The 20,959-nt window shown below is 40.0% G+C and overlaps 2 protein-coding genes across 2 annotated transcripts in view; both read right to left on the reverse strand.

Moving 5' to 3' along the window:
* Nucleotides 1-13,625, reverse strand: part of LOC125228633 (eye-specific diacylglycerol kinase-like) — a 198,533-nt gene extending 184,908 nt beyond the window's left edge. Inside the window, exon 1 of the mRNA XM_048133289.1 lies at nucleotides 12,880-13,625. Within this exon, the coding sequence (XP_047989246.1) occupies nucleotides 12,880-13,625 (746 nt within the window). The remainder of the gene's footprint in view (nucleotides 1-12,879) is intronic.
* A 4,587-nt stretch (nucleotides 13,626-18,212) lies between these two features.
* The window catches only part of LOC125228634 (eye-specific diacylglycerol kinase-like), a 116,085-nt gene continuing 113,338 nt past the window's right edge, over nucleotides 18,213-20,959 (reverse strand). The window contains exon 3 of the mRNA XM_048133290.1: nucleotides 18,213-18,353. Within this exon, the coding sequence (XP_047989247.1) occupies nucleotides 18,213-18,353 (141 nt within the window). The remainder of the gene's footprint in view (nucleotides 18,354-20,959) is intronic.

Genomic DNA, 20,959 nt, shown 5'->3' on the forward strand with positions numbered 1-20,959 from the left:
TATTGGACAAATTTGCATTATTACTGCAAGTTTTGAAACAGAGGTATATGCAAGAAAGGGATGTAGATATTTGCCACTCACTCTTACCCATAGTTGCGTCTCAAAACTTGCAGCAATAACTTGCTGGTGTAAACTCAGCTTTATATAGATTTTCAGAAACCCGAAGGCTCTTTTGAAAGTTCACTTCAACTTTATTTTTATTTTATGTCGGCTACGTTACATTTAGGTGACAGGATTAAAAGAAACTGTAGAAATATTTCCACAAAATTGCTTTTAAGATCAAGAAGTAATTTCTTACAAAGAATCTTATTAAATAAACCAGACTCAGGTATAAGTTTTCACTTAAATGGTTAAGTATCGCCGACGTAATTTATTAAATGCGAGCTACCTCAGCGAATTCTGCCTCAATTCGTTTTCGCTTTTTCTGTTGAAAGTAATTTCGTTTCTGATGAGTATTTTTCACGCAGACGCTTTTCTATAATAAAGAAAGCGGGTTATGCCGCGGTAGGTTCCATTACAAGGTAGAAAGAGTAATTTGTAAAGTGACCGAGCGTACGCCACTCGCACGATTGTAAGATTCGCAACCCTAGTCAAATATAGATGACAATTAAATTTGAGAGTTTATTTTTGAAATTGTATTCTATAACACAGTCATAAAAAATATGAAGTACTAGCTTTTTCCCGCGGTTTCGCCCGCGTACTAATTTAATCTTGTTTTCACATACAAACTTTGGGCCCCCATTTCACCCCCTCAGGAGGTGAATTTTGTAAAATCCTTTCTTAGTGCTCCTCTACACCTTATTAGGAACCTACGTGCCAAATTTGGAATCTCTAGGACCAGCGGAAACCGCGTGCTGCGTGCGGCTGTGCGTTGATATGTCAGTCAGGTAGTCAGTTTCTTCTTTTATATATTTAGATAGATTGTTAGATATAATATTTGACGACCGCTTTGGCGTAGTCGGTAGTGACCCTGCCTGCTACGCCGCGGTCCCGGGTTCGAATCCCGGTAAGGGCATTTATTTGTGTGATGAGCACAGATATTTGTTCCTGAGTCATGGATGTTTTCTATGTATATAAGTATTTATATATTATATATATCGTTGTCTGAGTACCCACAACACAAGCCGTCTTGAGCTTACCGTGGGCCTCAGTCAATCTGTGTAAGAATGTCCTATAATATTTATTTATTTATATTTATTTAATATTTGGGCCGGCAATTACACATGAAAATAATGTAGGACAAATTTCCACCAGCAGCACGGCAGAAGATGGGAACCCTTTTCCTCGCGTTTTTCATCACTATTTCTCGCAGTTTCGGCGTTATCTCAGTGACTGTGTTTCGAATATTTCGTTTTAATTGCTGAAGGTTCGTTGGCATATAGCATAGACAATAGGCTAGTTTCCTACTAGTCAAATCAGCTTCTTTTTAAGAACTGTCAAAACGATTTGCTTATATGGAAATACTATGAAATACTGAGGAGTGACGTCACGGTTAATTCATCTACTTTATATCTTTCTCTTTGACTTATTAAATAGAAATTATGTTTAAACATAACTACTGTCCATGTTTTTCTTATAATTATGTGGTGCTTTATTTCGTGCACGGCATAAAATATTTTATTTTAAGTATAGGAAACTAGCCTATTAGACACGTCCATTTAGTCATAGTATAGTTCCCTGCGTGGCAGCCGGCACAGCCTCCTGGCCGTCTTGGCTGATCGCTGAGATAGCTCATACACTGGACCAGAATGCACTCGGTGGTGGCCACTTACACATAATTATACTTACTGAGTGTGCTATTACCAAGGCATCATCAGTTCTCTCCTTTACCTACATAATTATGTTAATTTAGATTTTTTTTAGATGCCCCACAGAAAAAAGTCATTAGCTGTTATATCAGGTGATCTTGTGGGGCAGTCAATGACACCGTTTCTCGAATCGAAAGTAATCGACCAGGAAACGTTCTTTTTAATGTTTTTATTGTGGCTTGTGGCATGTGACGCGTGGCCCCGAATTGTTGAAACCACATGTTTTCCAAGAGTGTATTGCCGACCCTAAATATTACTTACATACAACATACATACAAACACGCCTGTATCCCATAAAGGGGTAGGCAGAGCACATGAACTACTCAAGTTTCAGTGCCACTCTTGGCAATAAGGGCTTGAAAAAAACGAAATTGTGACATTGCAGGACAGGTCGCCAGCCTCTCGCCTACGCCACAATTTAACCCATATCTTACAGTCGCCTTCTACGACACCCAAATAAATATTACTTAGTATAAATAATAAGCAATAGAATATGTATTTCATCTCTCTTATTTTCTATAATATTGTAGTTTCCCTCAGTACAAGCTCGCTCTATAAATTCTTCCGGATACAAGACTAATTTCCGATTTTCCGGCTCGGCTGCTTTTAGGACGCAGTTCAAATAATATATGGAGAGAATGCGCCATAAAGTACGTTTTACTGCACGCTTTACGGCACTCTGTGGCATGCGTCGGTAACCGAGCTTTATTCGACGTGGCATTCCAAATCTGAAGTGGAAATTCTTGGAGATATCATACAGGGAAAGGGAAAACTGTCAACCCTTTTATAACGCTAAATATTCTTCAGTTACAGATGGTGCTTTTTGCCTGCACTAGTGCGCCAAGTGGATCATTTCTTGGCAGGACGAAATGGAAACTTCAGTTCAGAGGGCCATCTGTACTGAAGAACGTCGTACGATACACGTGCGAAAAGGAAATTCGAATCTCGTGTTGATTTAAAACACTTCCTTTGGTCATGTTTTAATTTATGTATCGCCACTCGCCCTAAGTGTATATAAAGATATCCCATACATTACGGGCGCCATCTTGGATTTTATCCATTGAAATCTTTCCGACATCCGATATCGGATCGGATAATGTGAAAACGGACTAAGAGGGATAAGTTTGCCTTTGTACTGAAACTTTTTATTTTATATCTGTTGTATTATTTTCTTGTGCAATAAAGTGGTTACCTACAAACTGCAATTTAAATATGTCAGAACTGTACGCAATTTTTTCAGTTAGCGTTCATTCAACCTGTACCTTTAAACCTTTAAACCGCACTGATTTGTAAAATTCTCATTGCTTCTTTTATTTTAGGGAAAGCAAAGCTAGAATTAGTTTGAAAACGTTGTACCTACCTGTTGTATTTATACCTAAACGGCACAATATTTAGCAATTCATTATATCCCCAATCGAACGCTATTATTAACCGACTTCAAAAAAAGGAGGAGGTTCTCAATTCGACTGAAGGTTTATACTTTAATCCGTAGTTCAAGTAATTTTTGTGACAAATAGAAAATAAGTTACTTATTAATACTTATTTAAATAACTACTCGTGTGAAAATAAGCCTCAAAAATGGATTGAAACACGTCGAGCGTTATTTCGACTAAATTAACCGTGAGTAACGCGCTTTAAATATTTATATTATGTTCCATTCTCACGGGAGTTTTAAAGTTAACTAGCTTTTGCCCACGGCTTCGCTCGCGTTAAATTCGAAAATTTCGGTATGATCCATACAAACTTCCATACACTTTACGGAAGTGGGTTAGTCAGAGACAAAAGTAGCCTATGTCACTCTCCATCCCTTCAACTATCTCCACTTTAAATACGGATCCCTAAAAACCACGTCAATTCATTGCTCCATTTTGCCGTGAAAGACGGACAAACAAACAGACGCACACACTTTCCAGTATTATAAGTATGGATTAAGTACTTACTTATTTTGACATTTTACCTCTTTGTATAGGTATCTAGTTAATATAAGATTAGTCGGTAACGATTTTGACATCCTCGCTGGTAAACGTCAAACCTCGATGAGATTATAATATTTAATTAACCCTCCAAGAGGCAGACTTATCTTTTTTTAATGTCACGTCGGTGGCAAACAAGCATACGGTCCGCCTGATGGAAAGCGGTCACCGTCACCTATGGACGCCTGCAACTCAAGGGTGTCGCGTGCGCGTTGCCAACCCATTACAAACTTGTACACTAATTTTTGCTGTGTTAAGTACACAGCAAAAAGGAGCCTATCAAAATCGTTGCCAAGCCAAGAAAAGAATCGTGGAATGTATGGGGCCCAATAATATATCCTGTCTCTTCTCTTTCCGCATAGACTCTATTTTATACGTTTCACTACAAAAAAACCGGGTATTTTGTAACTTTTGAATGGCGGCTTGTGTATGTATATAAATACAAGCTAGATACAGTTCGCTAAAAATAGATAAAATAAGTAAATAAAAGCTACATACGTAATCCGGACCTTCCAGATATTCTCGCTTAAATAAATACATGCTAAGTACACAAAACCGTGGTGCCTAATGCCTAACCAATATCGCATTTTCTTAGACTTCGCTAGCGTATATATAAGCTTTCTTTATCTAGCAATATATTTACACGGCATTACAGACAAGCCAATACACCGAGAAATAGAGTATATACATTTTCGCTGTACACAATTTTATAACAAAACAAATACAAATTTTATAACAAAACAAGACAACCTGTCATCCATCGACTCACAAAACCTTAAACATTCATAACACACATTCGCCCATCTCCACGCAAACAAGTCGCATTCAGGTGCGGATGTCAGAAGCGTATTGAGCAATGTAAGCGCACGCACGACATAGCGGCGAATTCTTATGCGACACCGTGCGCGTCACCGGTACTGCCAGGAATAAAATATAATAATATATAATAAATATTTTTCCCCTCACTAGCTCGGAAACACGTGTTTTTTCCTTTAATACCAGCGGGTAAAAACGCATTTTATCCACTAGTGGGTAAAGTAATTTGACCTTGAATAAATTCAAATTAACTGCTTTAAAATTAATAAAAGTAGGTGAATCTAGTAATAAAGATGATTTACCACCTGTGGAACTACTGGAAGCAGTGATAAACGCATTTTTAGGGTTCCGTAGTCAACTAGGAACCCTTATAGTTTCGCCATGTCTGTCTGTCCGTCCGTCCGTCCATCCGTCCGTCCGTCCGTCCGTCCGTCCGTCCGCGGATAATCTCAGTAACCGTTAGCACTAGAAAGCTGAAATTTGGTACCAATATGTATATCAATCACGCCAACAAAGTGCGAAAACAAAAAGTGGAAAAAAATGTTTTATTAGGGTACCCCCCTACATGTAAAGTGGGGGCTGATATTTTTTTTTCATTCCAACTCCAACGTGTGATATATTGTTGGATAGGTATTTAAAAATGAATATGGGTTTGCTAAGATTGTTTTTTGATAATATTAATATTTTCGGAAATAATCGCTCCTAAAGGAAAAAAAAGTGCGTCCCCCCCCTCTAACTTTTGAACCATATGTTTAAAAAATATGAAAAAAATCACAAAAGTAGAACTTTATAAGGACTTCCTAGGAAATTTGTTTTGAACTTGATAGGTTCAGTAGTTTTTGAGAAAAATACGGAAAACTACGGAACCCTACACTGAGCGTGGCCCGACACGCTCTTGGCCGGTTTTTTGCTTTGTAGTTTCCTCGCTATAGTGAGGGGAAAAGTTTTGTGTTACAATCGGGTGCAAATGTATTTTACTTCTTGTGTGTTAAAGAACTCGCAAGTTCAGGATTCTATTCTCGAACCACTCGCTTCGCTCGTGGTTCGACTATAGAATCCTTTCACTTGCTCGTTTTTCAATTCCACACTCGGCGTTAAAATACAACTTTGCCCCCTTGTATAACAAATAACTATTAAGACATTCTTACATAAATTGGCTGTCCCACAGTAAGCTCAAAAAGGCTTGTTTTTAGGGTACTCTAACAATGATAAAACCATGACTCTGGTATCAAAACAATATCTTTGTTCATCAGCTCATCACGCAAATACCCTTACCAGGACCATAGGCTTAGCAGCTAGGGTCATTACCAAGTGCCGAGTAGGCCAGACCGGTCGTCGACACATCAAATTACGAAACATTTACAAAGAGCGTGTGGTCACCAGACATATGATAAACTAGCTTTTGGCCGCGGCTTCGCTCGCGTTAAATTCTGAAGTACTTACATACATGTATCCCAAAAAGGGGTAGGCAAAGCACATGAAAGTACTCCAGTTTCAGTGCCACTCTTGATAGAGGTTGACAGAAAACGAAAATGAACACACATACATACATACAATCACGCGTGTGTCCCAGAGGGGTAGGCAGAGATCACGCATACGCCGTTAGGAGAATTAGGCAACTGACTAATGTTGAGACAGCTCGCCTAGTGTATCATAGTTATTTTCACAGTGTAATGTCATATGGTATTCTGGTTTGGGGCAAAGCAGCTGACATACAGACTATCTTTGTATTACAAAAGAGAGCCATTCGTTCTATTTACAACTTAGAAACACGTGAATCAGTAAGAGAACTCTTCAAAGAAATTAATATCTTAACTGTAGCTTCCCAATACATTTATGATAGTATAATTTATGTTGTTAAGAATTTAGACTGTTTCACTAAGAATTCTGATATCCATAATTATAACACTAGAAACAAAAATAAGCTTGCCATAAAGAAGTTTCGTGTCCGTAAAGTACAGAAGTCATTTGTTGGGCAATGCATTCATTTTTATAATAAGTTACCTGACACTGCTTTGAGATTACCCCTCCCAGCTCTTAAGAACTACTTAAAAAAAACATTGATGTTAAAGGCTTATTACAGAGTCGAGGACTATTTGACAGACAAACATGCATGGCCCGAACCAGAAACTACAAAAAACGAATAGCAATTAAAATAATTGTATTATGTATAGAGGACACAGTTCAGATATTAAGAAAGCACATCAAATATTTTATATTTTATGTTGTGTAGGTAAATTACATATTTAATGATATTGAGATTGGCCCGAACCAGAAACTACAAAAAACGAATAGCAATTAAAATAATTGTATTATGTATAGAGGACACAGTTCAGATAAGAAAGCACATCAAATATTTTATATTTTATGATGTGTAGGTAAATTACATATTTAATGATATTGAGATTCATATTATCTTTTTCTTCTGTGACAATTTGATATGTTTTCTCTGAAGAAGAACGACGTATTATTAAACAATAATATAATTTATTGAAATTAATTTCCATAGAGTACCTAGTCTGTTCATATTCTTTGATGAATATTTTTGCATGTTAAATTGTATCTTGTTATTTAATGCATGTTAATTATAAGATGTAATGTTTTGAAAAGAAGTTGCCCGCCGAGTTTCTTGCCGGTCCCATAGTGGATACCCCCCTCCCAACTGAGGGGGGACTGAAATCTTCTCGAGGCTGAGGCGTAGGGTTAGAGCCGGCGTAGCTTTATTTGACGTTCATATGCGCATTGTAATATGCCTACTTGAAAAATAAATATTTCATTTTCATTTTCATTCATTTTCATTTCATTTTCACGGCTTTCCATTTACTACGATCCTGACAAATTACATCCGCTGAACACACAAACATGAAAAATAGAAAACGTCCTGCCGCCACAGCTAAACTGTGGAATGAACTGTTGTCATCCTCACGTCACGTCATACGTCACAATTTAACCCATAACCCACAGTCGACTTCTACGACACCCACGGGAAGAAAGGGAATGGTGATATTCTTAACGCGTCACCACACAGAGATCCATCCGAAATCCTAACAGAAATCCTGATAAAACACCCAATGTATGAGGATCCTTGCGGAGTAGAAAGCCACGTCTCTATTGTTAGTTTTAATCGATATTCGGTTTATATCTGTTAGTCGGAGAAGCCTACTGTCTGCGAGTATTTATACATTAAATTGCCCGATTCAACGTTGTTATACGTATAATATTGGATCTAGATATGATATATGGATGTGATGTAGCTGTGTTAACATTAATATTGTTCAAAAAATAACGGCATTTCACACAGCCTAAAGCTAGGAACATACTACGCGGACGTCCGTCGTAAATCGACCGCGGACGGGAATCTGGACAATGGAAATACACACAACCGTGCAAACTATCGGTCGACGGACGTGGACGTGACCTTGAGCGCATGGACGTCCGATCGAAATCTGGCTCGCTGGATGTTTTGTTCCGTGCACACTGATCGGTCGCGGTCGCGGTCGATTTATGACGGACGTCCGCGTAGTATGTTCCTAGCTTTATTCGAACTTTTAGATATGTAAAATTACGCTCTAGATGCTCATTCAATTTTGGCCTAGTGTGGGGCCACAAGACAAATAATGTACAATTGTAATAATTTCTTATTAATAATAAACTATTCTTATTCTATTCTTTCTAGATACGATCGTATGTCAGTGTCAAAATAGATGTTTATGTCTGAACTGAAGTAACATCCGTATGTCATATCTAGAGCTGTCATTCGACTTACTTTAAAGTAAATGGTGAGATCAGGAGTAAATTTGCGGAAATCTATGATAATCAAAATCTAGAAATTATATGCTAATCCGCGAATTACCAAATTATTTTATTAACCTGCCTGTGTGGTGACGGGTTAAGAATTTTACCACCCCCTTCTTCCCGTGGGTGTCGTAGAAGGCGACTGTGAGATATGGGTTAAATTGTGGCGTAGGCGAGAGGCTGGCAACCTGTCACTGCAATGCCACAGTTTCGTTTTCTTTTAACCCCTTATTTGCCAAGAGTGGCACTGAAGCTTTAGTAGTTTCATGTGCTCTGCCTACCCCTTATGGGATCCAGGCGTGATTGTATGTATGTATGTATGTATTTGATTAATTATTATATATTTGTAATTCTTGAGTATATATATATTTTATTCATTAAGTTAATAAGTAATAAGTTTTAACCAGTGTGTAAAAGCCATACGATAAATAATTCATTAATATAATTATACTCAAGAATTACAAAATATTACTTAAACAATGCTCCACAAAACTATAATTAGTTTGACTGTGGAGTCGTTTCAGTCTCTTTTTATACAGTTTTCTTATTAATATAGTTAAATATACAAATTAATATATAACTTCTTTTGTTTTGTTAATACTTAGTTGGATTAAATATACAAACTGTAGGACAAACGCTATAAGAGTATCCAAAAATATTTTTAATAGCCTTTTAAAAGTATTTTTTTTGGATTCCAGTACTATAATATCTATATTTTGATTATCTTTAAATTTGTATTGGGCTGTAATAAAAAAGAGTATTGTTAATCGTGACTAGAATTAATGAAATTCAATTAAATTTTATGCAAATGAAATGACATGGTATTGAGCAAAAAGAAGATTCCGGGAGTCGTACTATTTACTCATTTGAATAAAACAATATCGGTGGCTAGGATCCAGTAAGAACTACATTTAGATTACTACACACGCCTGTATTTCTAAAAGGGATAAGCATAGCACAGATATTATTTAAGGGGGTAAATTTTCACTACAGATAGAATTATAAGACCAGCGGCCAACGGTTTTTTAATATTCTTTCTCTATTCGTAACAGCTATATTTTGAAAGAAAATAATACTTAATGGTGTATAAAACACTTTTATCGAAATTTGATTTTAGTGAATGGTATTACATTAAATCGACATGTTTGGATTAACCTTTGACATTTCAAAAAAAAATTAAAGAGTAATTTTAATTTTAAAGTAAGTAATTTGAAAGAGCAAATGAAGGGTGACTTCCCAATATCTTTAAAAAGAAAGCTCATGGACATGTGCATTCTCCCCATCCTGACCTACGGAGCACAGACTTGGTCTTTGACAAAAGTTCAGAAATCCACCCTCAAGGTCTGTCAGCGTGCCATGGAGCGTAGTATACTCGGCGTGAAGTTGACCGATCGCCTCAGAAACACTGTACTACGCTCCGAAACACGGATAACTGACGTAGCTGAAACAGCCGCCAAGCTTAAGTGGGACTGGGCAGGGCACGTTTGTCGTATGCCGGATTATATGTGAGCTAAAGCGACAACCAATTGGGTCCCACCAAATCGAACCCGGGGTCGCGGAAAGCCTCGACGGCGTTGGCGAGATGACCTTGACGCTTTTGATGACAACTGGTGGGAAACGGGTCAGGACCGGGATACGTGGAAAGCGAAGAGGGAGGCCTTTGCCCAGCAGTGGGACACTCTAGGCTCATATAAATAAATATAAATAAATAAATAAAGTAATTTAAACAAAAGTTATTACCAAAATACCAGTTTTTAACCCTAAAATTATTCAATTTTGATACCAAATATCACAGAAAAAATGAGCTGTGAAGGAAATATAAGATACTATTTTGTATAAAGACGACGCTGCGCTGTTAATATGATAGGCTTTCCAATCATAATATCAATGGATTCAAATTGAAGGTCATTGGCGCAGGGAACGCTCTTAAGTATCAGTGCCGCTCTTAGCAATTCAGGGGTTATAATTAAGACGAAAATCGTGATATTGCAGTAACAGGTTTGAACCCACACTAAAATTGAATTCATATCCCACAGATGACTTCTACGACACCCACGGGAAGGTGGTGAAATTCTTAACCAGTCACCACGCGGACTTCAGCTTACTTACTGAAAAAGTATAATAAGTAACCCCAGAACTAGATTTTAGATAGAAAAAAAGTTAATCTACTTGTATAGGGGCCGAGAGTGTCAGATTTTGTACTGAAGTTGTTACTTGCCTGTGATTTTAAATATGTCTCAGGCACTTGAGTGTTCATATTTTTTATGTCGTTGTAATTAAATATTACGTAAAAGGGCATTTTTAATGTTTTTATTCACTTCAACTTACAAAAATTGACGCCCGAAAGCTGCAAGCTGCGACTAAAGACGGACAGCTCAGTGGATTTTACTGAGTTCATTTGACACGCTAAGTTGACGTCTGCTTGATCTATGGTGTATATGATATCTGTGATAAGTACCTACTGCAACGTGCGAGGTATTTAATGAGAGAGAGAGAGAGAGAGAGAGAGAGAGAGAGAGAGAGATTTTTATGTACATAATAAGGGTTGACCCAGACCACACAATTACTGCCCGGGGTGCAGTTTCGTACAATCAACACATAATTACGTGTACTGGCGGAGAATGTGTTAATTTCATCGGTATCGGACGTAATAACAGACTAAATGTGGATTTCCCAATTATTATGGAAACCCTATTAATAATAGGACCGTAGTGTCATGAAAAGACATTCCCTACCCACTCAATTGCTCTAAAATGTTTAATGGACTCTATTATCAAGTAAAATAAAGGTGACAGCTGGTAACTAGAGCTACCAAAAACAACTGAGTGGAAAAATCAAAGTTCGTCTAGGTATTTTAGGGTTTACAAAAAACAAGTAATTATATTATGGTTGCACTTAAAGGGTCGTGAAGTTATGTCAACACCAATAATTTTGCTGAGCCGAAAGGAGCCGAAACAGCCCGAAAGGCATAGCGATAATGTGGTACCTTTTACGCGAAAACGTCACATAATGTCATACAAAAAATGACAATCAAATTAAATATCACATACTTAAATAAATAATTCAAAATAAATATCGGGGAACACCTTACGCCGTGCCTTGCGTGGGCGACGGTCGCGCGACCGTCGCCGTCGCGTCTCATCGCATCGTCTGACTTCCATATCGATTAAGGTTTGATTTCATATGCGTCGCATCGCCGTCGCCCATGCAAGCCACGGCGTTACACAGATCAATCTAGCCCCAAACTAAGCAAAGCTTGTATGGGTGATTGGGTGCTAGACGACAAAAAAATAAAAAAGAGCGAAGTATGTATATAATAAAGATTAATCCCCTTATTAATTAGACATAAACGTACTCTAAAGCTATCACGCCGATAAATTTCATTTGTCCTTTTCTATCACAGAAATACGTCGGAAAGAGACAAACGAACTTTATCGGACTGATAACTTATGAATAAGGGGTTAGGTATGCATAATATGTGCAAAGAACAATCGTTTGTGCTGAACGCCACAGGTGGTGGCGAAGCTTGAGTTTGAAAACAAACGTGCTTGACTTGACTTTAGTACTTATCTCAAGAAAAGTACATACAATGAAGTAATTTAACTTTTTGAATTAACATCACATGATTACAACAACTAGGAATTACAATATACGAGTTATCTTACATGAAGCTTTTGAGTTACTAAATTGAATCGACTCGATTTCCTGTAACTTATGACAAAGCGATTGTAGTACTCTTTTGGCAATTACATACAAAGTTCAACGACTTTAAAGGAAATATTATAAAGTGATCGATTAAAGCCAGTCACCATCACCAGTACAAGTAAATAAGAGAGCGAAGTGGTTATATTATTATGCAGGTAAATATCGACGATATGAAAATAAATTTCAGCTTATTGAAAAACTGTTTTAGTAATTTTTTTATCATTACATTATCTACGAAGCGTAAACATGCGAGTTCCTCCCCTTATGTTGAGAAAATCTTTTTCATGTCTCTGCCATTAACGTATGCGAAAAACAATAGTTATCGAATGGCAACGATACCGCCGCGTCCCTTTTTAAGAAAGTACGAATGCTGCTCAAAAATATGCCCCAAAGTTGTTTTATACCGGCGAATTAAGAGCTATGGGGCATAACTTTGAGCAGCCGCTGTACACCCATATTTTACACTTCCCTGTATACCCAGTTATTACCTAACAATAAGTAACGTTGTTGTCGAGCGCCGCGCCGCGTCAACATCAGTACTGAGCTCTTTAGCCGTCCCAGGGAATATTGAACGTCGCCGACCGCCTCGTCGCCAACCGCCTCGGGCAGGCATATCCGATAACTTTTATGCAAAAGCAACTTTTTGCAAAGTTTCACCTATATACCGTCATTTCCGTCTTTAGCAAACATTAACATGATATTGTTTTTTTGTCAATTTATGGGAAAAAAAGATGGGCGGTTAATACTTATATTTGATATCATGCATCAGTTGGTAGACTCACCCGTCGTCCGGGGGCAGGGCGAGGTCCGGGACGGCGCGCGCGACGGGCGCGGGCGGCGCCTGCGCAGACGTCAGCGCCAGCGCCTTGTACCGCGACTGCTCCGCCGTCGGCAGCACGATGTCCACGGAGCGCGAGCGCAGCCCGTTCACCGGCACCGTCAGCGAGTTCCCCGCTCCCTTCAACTCCTCCGCTCGAGCTCCGGACACTTTAGAGAAGCAGGAGTCCACGGACGCGGCACGGTCGCGCTTCAAATCCGGCACAGCTAAGTAAATGTCGTGGACTAGGGTGTCCTTGGCGGCGTTTTCTTCGGAAGCGCGGACGTTTTCGAGCGAGCTGCCGGTGGGCTCGACGAAGAACGCTTCTTGGCGGGATATGGAGCGGCGGCGTTGCGGGAGTATTGGGGGTTCGTCGTTGGGGGGTTGGAGTTCGAAGGACGGCGCGCCGGGGGTCGGAGGCGGCGACTGTGTGGGGGGCAGGAGGGTTGTGGGGGAGGGTGGCGGCGAGTGGTGGGGCGGGGGCGCGAGCAGCGCGCGCGGGGACTCCAGCTCGCTGTCGAGCTCGCTGTCGTCGTCCTCGGCGGAGGAGGAGAGCGGCGGGCGGTCGGCGCGCTCGTCGCGGCGGCGCGCCAGCCACGCCTCCAGGTGGCGGCAGTGCACGCACGGCGGCGGCGTGCCCTTGCCCGAGCGCCGCCGGGACCATAGTCGCGGTACCTGGCACATAAATACAATACATGATTCTTCTCTCATCTTCTTTCAAGTTAAATTTCACTTTTATTTTACTTTCTCTTTTTTATTTACTGTCTGTCTTACAGACACATAATTTCAAGAGAAATATGATATATTATCTATAGCTGGTCAAACATGTTTGTCACTAGAAAAGGCGACATTCGGGTCTTCATTTTCAAACTTACCGCTTTTTTCTAGTGTCTTACTTGTTTTCTTTATCATGCAACTTAATTTTCGTAAATGGATACAATTACTCTCTGTTGAAAAGACCTTTTTAGGTAAGCAATCATTTTAAATTGAAGTAAGATATTTTAGAGCGCTCTTTGTTTATAATTGTAATATCTTTCGATAAACTCATTTCGTTTTAGTATTACTTTAACCTTTACTACTAATAAAATAGCTAGTATATTTTACTGCTATTCAACGAACTATTGATTCCATTAAATAAGCTTCGGCTAATGGATTCGAGTGAATGCAACATTCGCACTGTTTATAGTATTTATTTTAGTGTTAAGTACAGTCACCAACAATAATATGTTACATTTTGAAGGACGCACAAATATGTGACACGTTGTAAATTATGGCTGTAAAGATATTTTCGTTGTATAACACATCTTATCTTATCTTATCTTAAATCTGCGGGGGCCCTTACGGATACACTTCGTATAACACATGAATGCAGGTGACTTTACACGTACCCTACAGCGTTTTATCCCAACAGGGCAGTTTGTGTTCAGCTGGCCTTATCCCCGGCCCGGCCCTAGCCTAGTCCCCGGAGAACACATGGGTTCAAACCCTGGGAAGGGCATTTATTTCAGTATTTACCACAAATACGTAGGTATATATACTGGTGCAAATGGAAGAGATAAACACCACTGCTTGCTGTTGGAATTGTAGCACCAACTCACAAGCTGTGCTTAGTCTAGAAGTTGATTGGTAAGGAATGCCTTAAATCATTCAGTCTGCCTTTTTGTACTGTATTTTTTGGTGCAATAAAGATTTTAAATAAATAAATATCTCTTATGAAGCAAAAGGACCCTTCCGTAAAGCTACATATTTCCAGAAACTTCAGAAACAATTTTGTGGATTGATATTAAAATAATATTCACCCACATTCAATCTCACGAAGATTGCATTAATGCAAACATCGGTAACGTTTACTTTATGCAAATACAAGTATTCGTCGTAGATAAGGTATTAATTATACATGCGGACAAAGTACCAAGAATATGTATAGACAACTTTATTGCTTACGCGTGAAGGTTGTGGGTACATATTTTTGTAACCTTGTCCGCATCTATATCAAATACCTTTGACTGTACACTAGCTTAACCGTGAGTGAAGTTTTACTTTGATACGTTCTGTTCAAATAGTGTAAAAATGATTAAAGTCAAGCGAGCTCTTGTGGTAACTGTTTTTACAAATTGAGAAATACAGTGAAACCAGGGTAATTGGGACCTGAATAAATTGGAAACCTGAACAATTGCAAACAAAATATCCGGTCCCTTGGTATCAAAAGGTATAGACCATATAGGAGCATAATGTGCATGTCATGTATATACGGTCAAACAAAACTTGTCACAAAAATGGCGCTAAATTCAAAGTTTGTATAAGACGTTTTTTTTTCTATTATTATAAATGGGCTTACTCAGCTCTTGGCCACAGATTAGCCAAAGACAAAGACGTGGCCTACGATAGAGTAAGCTCGCCCAAGAAGATGCCTGTTCACTCTACATTTGAAGGTTGCCGGATAAACATTGGCCTCTACATTTTCAAATTTGCCGCCTTTTTTAGCGATAAGTGTCATATATAATAGGTGGGTGGTTGCAGAAAAATAATAGATCCGTCTGAAAGCAGTACTCGTCTTATTTGATGCACGTTTCCTGTGCCCTTACATAGGTACTACACATGATCCTACCGACTGCGCCACTTTTCAGCCATATGCTAATATATGATAATAATTACATTTTCTTGGCAGTCTATAAATGTTTGTTTGTTGGTAAAATTATCATTGAAATTTTAGTAGATTTTTTTAAATAAATTTCAGACTTTAGTGCTTTGCTCTTTGACGCTGACTTAGTCCGTAGTCGCTTTTTGCTACGTACGGGTATTTGCCGATGCTAGAGTCATAAGGATTTGGCAGCAATTGTGACAGCAAAGGTTATACGTCAAACTTCTATTAAATTATTAACATTCAATTAACCCTTGCATAGGCGGTACTATCCAAAATCGTTGCTAACTTAGCTTGGTCTGAATCCGCACATACACATGACATGACATCCATACTAATATTATAAATGGGATAGTGTGTGTGTCTGTTTGTTTGTCTGTCTTTCACGGCAAAACGGAGCGACGAATTGACGGGATTTTTTAAGTGATAGTTGGAGGGATGGAGAGTGACATAGGCTACTTTTTGTCTCTTTCTAGCGCGAGCGAAGCAGCGGGCAAAAGCTAGTTCAAAATAAATGAACAACTCGATCAATGTCCACTCATGAATAACATAGCAGTTGGCCGCCTGTATCATTTAGGTACGATTTGTTTTCAGCTAATCTGAAATTGGCTAACATATTCGATTTTTGTTTAATTGGCATGACCAAACAGTTTGAATATCATTAAAATAGTGAGCTTTTACTTGTATCACTGTTTCAGTGATATTTAATAAATAACTGATGTCTAGTTTGAATTTTATTCGAACATTTGATTCGGTTAGGCTTATTTTTTTAACTAATACAAAGCGGAATGTTTAAGTAAGTAGTAATAAGTACTTACACAAGTTATTTAAACTAATTTTAATAATTTTACTCAGTGCGCATTGAACGCTCAGCTGAAAAGTAGCAGGTACTACTACGTCGATGAATCACGAACAAATATCTGTGCTCATCACGCAAGTAAATGTCCTTACCAGATCCGAAACCAGGACTATCCGCTTAGCAGGAAGGGTTACTAGTACTACCCACTACTAGGTCAGACCGGACATCAAACATGTTAATAGGTTCACACCTTGACACCTTTGACACCTTAACAACTTGCCGGAAAATATAATCGAGGAGTCGAGTGCTAGGGAAATCAGTCCTTTTCCCAGAAATGGGAAATTCTAATAGATATACAGAGTGTAACAAAAATGGTGGTGATCTGTTACTTTTGTATGAGCCGGGCCACGCGAATCGGTCGAAATCTCCATACAAAGATAAAAAAATTTTTTGCGAAAAAAAATTTTTATCCTACTTTTTCCTGATGAGAATACAATACTGAATACGCCCTTAAACGGATTACCACCATTTTTGTTACACCCTGTAGACTTTTTTAAATATTTACCTATAACATTGGAAATCTCTTCTGAAAGCCATATTACCCTGATGAGGGATAACAGTATATCATCATCATCATATTTACCTTTAGATGAGTGCCTGTTTCCTCTGAGCACGACGAGTCAGAAGAGGGCGTTTTTCAAAATAAATCTCGAATTTCACCAGATCTGGACGTGTTTGGGCTCATTCTTCTCAGAATCACGAGCTGATTCGATCCTGATGATAAAAAAATGTGCCCTCATTTTTTTTTTCCTTTACGTCCCGACCTTAGTATGTACGAGCGTGATGTATTGAAAACTCGAATTTCGTATGGAAAAATGCCGCTCTGCGGCACGGCCAGCAGCACACAGCACTCACCTCAAGATGTGTGCCCGAGTCCTCGGAGCCCGCCGAGTCGAAGGAGCGGCTGCGCACGCCAGCAGCGCGCCGGCGTCGCGCACCCCGCTACACACAGCACTCACCTCTAGATGTGTGCCCGAGTCCTCGGAGCCCGCCGAGTCGAAGGAGCGGCTGCTGCGCACGCCAGCAGCGCGCCGGCGTCGCGCACCCCGCTACACACAGCACTCACCTCTAGATGTGTGCCCGAGTCCTCGGAGCCCGCCGAGTCGAAGGAGCGGCTGCGCACGCCAGCAGCGCGCCGGCGTCGCGCACCCCGCTACACACAGCACTCACCTCTAGATGTGTGCCCGAGTCCTCGGAGCCCGCCGAGTCGAAGGAGCGGCTGCGCACGCCAGCAGCGCGCCGGCGCCGCGCACCCCGCTACACACAGCACTCACCTCTAGATGTGTGCCCGAGTCCTCGGAGCCCGCCGAGTCGAAGGAGCGGCTGCGCACGCCAGCAGCGCGCCGGCGCCGCGCACCCCGCTACACACAGCACTCACCTCAAGATGTGTGCCCGAGTCCTCGGAGCCCGCCGAGTCGAAGGAGCGGCTGCGCACGCCAGCAGCGCGCCGGCGCCGCGCACCCCGCTACACACAGCACTCACCTCTAGATGTGTCCCTGAATCCTCGGAGCCCGCCGAGTCGAAGGAGCGGCTGCGCACGCCAGCAGCGCGCCGGCGTCGCGCACCCCGCTACACACAGCACTCACCTCTAGATGTGTCCCTGAATCCTCGGAGCCCGCCGAGTCGAAGGAGCGGCTGCGCACGCCAGCAGCGCGCCGGCGCCCGCGCACCCCGCTACACACAGCACTCACCTCTAGATGTGTGCCCTGAATCCTCGGAGCCCGCCGAGTCGAACGAGCGGCTGCGCACGCCAGCAGCGCGCCGGCGCCGCGCACCCCGCTACACACAGCACTCACCTCTAGATGTGTCCCGAATCCTCGGAGCCCGCCGAGTCAAAAGAACGGCTGCGCGCGCCGCTCTGCGGGACTGCCAATAGCGCGCCGGCGCCCGCGCCGCGCGCCGCCTCCAATTGGATCTCATCGAACGATGCCGACCGCACCTGCGCACGCACAGAAAGGTTAACAATGTTATAATACTTATAATATAATAATTAGTATAAATTGTATCAATAACCAGTTATAACCGTTCTCAAAGCGGACGGGCCGAATGGCACAAACGCTCACGAAAGTCACGAAACGCTCACGAAACGAAACGTTCGTAGATATCTATGGTATCTCTATCGCTCTTGCGTACTGGCGCGACAGAGCCAGACTACCTTTCGCGGCGTTTCGTTTTCGTTTCGCGTCGCAGAAATGCCATTCGGCTACGGCACCAGGTTCCCATGAGCCGTGACGAATGCCGGGATAACGCAAGGAGGATGATGAAAATACTTATGCAAGAGTACCCATATTAAACGAGACCCCCAACGAGAATCTTGTAGGCCACTATTCGCAAAGCACGAAATTTTGACACTGCCTTGTATGTATATTTTTGAAGCTGCTGTGTTTGTAAAAAAATATCCACATTTGTTTGTCAAGGCTAATCAAGTATTCCATAGAAACACAAGAAATCCTAATAGGCTTGTAATTGATTTTGTTCCTAATAGTGCCCTTTTTATGAAAAGCAGTTATAACATGTGCATACAAATATTTAATGCTCTCCCAGATACAATAAAAGATCTTACCCTTAATTCATTTAAGACACAACTCTATCGTTGGCTAAAAATTAAAATGTTTTACTCTATTGACGACCTGTTTTGCATGTAATAGTATTACTTTAAGTATTTAGTTAAGTTTAGGTTAAGTGTATTTGCATGCAATCAGCAAAATATGTATAGCTCGATAAATGTATATATACCTACCATCTCATTGTACCATATTTTAAGCGAATAAAGAATTTATTTATTTATTTATTTTATTATTTTAATTTATACAATAAAATATTTTTGTTTTTTGCATACGGGATTTTGTCACTAAAATACTACCGGTTGAAAACGGTGACTTGCTTTAATATTTTCAGTGTTAATTTTCTGAATTCGAACGCGTGAGACTCAAAAATCGGCCCGCTGGTCTTATCCGGAGGTTCTCAAATAGGGGCCTGAAAATGCGGCGAAATGGTTCCTGTAAAGGATTGTACGGCAGAGCTTGCTTCGCGCTCGGCTTGGCAGATGGTTGTCTATTGTTTGCCCGACAGTCATTTAACATAATATTCATATACCCGAATCTAACTTGCCTGAATTTCATTTGCCCGAATGATTTGTTTACCATAATAATTGTATGACATACTGGTTGTTTATCCGAACATTACCTTCCATAATCATACAATGCCATACTATTTGTTAGCCATATTATTAAGTGCAATAATATGGTTTAATATAATATTCGAACGCCATAAGCAATTATTGCCATATTAATTGTTGCCCATATTATTACCTAACCTACTTTCTGATAGCAGTTTCATTTTCCAGGGGGTCACAGTTCTAACCTAACCTAACCTACTTTTCAAGCAGTTTCATTTTCCAGGGGGTCACAGTTCTAACCTAACCTAACCTACTTTCTGATAGCAGTTTCATTTTCCAGGGGGTCACAGTTCTAACCTAACCTAACCTACTTTCATAGCAGTTTTATTCTCTAGTACTTCTAGTAGTGTCGTCTCTGTGATAATTACGCATTTCGATGATTCTGCCAAATCACATTATGGAAATTGACTTTTCTGGTCGCTAATTTGGATGACAAATGATGGTATGGAATGTGGTAATTACTGATTTCGATGATTCTGACAAATGACATTATGGAAACTGACTTTATGGGAAACAAAGTTTCTAGCACTTGATTAATGTAGTAAACAATGATTATGGCATAAGATGTTATGAGAAACAATATTATGATTGTTGAATAGGGTGGCAAATAAAATTATGGCAAATGAAATTCTGGCAAAAGGGGGTATCCCACTGCTTTTGGTTGGAATTACCTACTGCGTACCAATATGCCGCACGTATGCAGGCTTAGTATGGATATATGTGTACCTACCCTACCTACCTAGTCATGCTTTATACAGTCTGTGCGTTCAGTTAGATAAATGAAATAATGGGGAAGATATATCTTACCTTACCTTACCATTTTGTCTACCATTTCCTATTTTCCTCTCTCAGTTGTTCTAAGGTTGGCTGGAAGAGATCCTTTAAAGGGATAAGCTCGCTTTTGTACATAACCACTATAATTATTCACTGTACATCATGAAATTTGTTCTGTGCAATAAAATGTGTACTACTACTACTACCTTACCACCTACCTTTTTGTGGTGTTATGTGTCAAATAATTTTCATGTTGTTCATTTGTGTACTTAGTTTTTTTTTCTGAGATATGATATGAGGCAAACGAGCAGACAGGTCGTTCTTAAAATAAACGAAGGTAAAAGTGACCAAACAGGCATCGAATCAGAATCTTCTGAACTCACAGAAGACGCCATTTCCTTTTCGTTGGTTTTCTCAACTTTCACCCTGAATGTAACGTTTATTTTAGAATACCAATATGTAGAAAATATTATATATTGACTCTTTTGACCAGAGACACGCCAGGTTATTAAGGCGGTGTCGAAATACCAGTATCCCCGTTGTTGAAAACATTTACCATTTAAAAACTGTAACATAACGAATTATGGTAAGAG

This window comes from Leguminivora glycinivorella, chromosome 8 (genome assembly GCF_023078275.1).
Source record: "Leguminivora glycinivorella isolate SPB_JAAS2020 chromosome 8, LegGlyc_1.1, whole genome shotgun sequence".
NCBI lineage: Eukaryota > Metazoa > Arthropoda > Insecta > Lepidoptera > Tortricidae > Leguminivora > Leguminivora glycinivorella.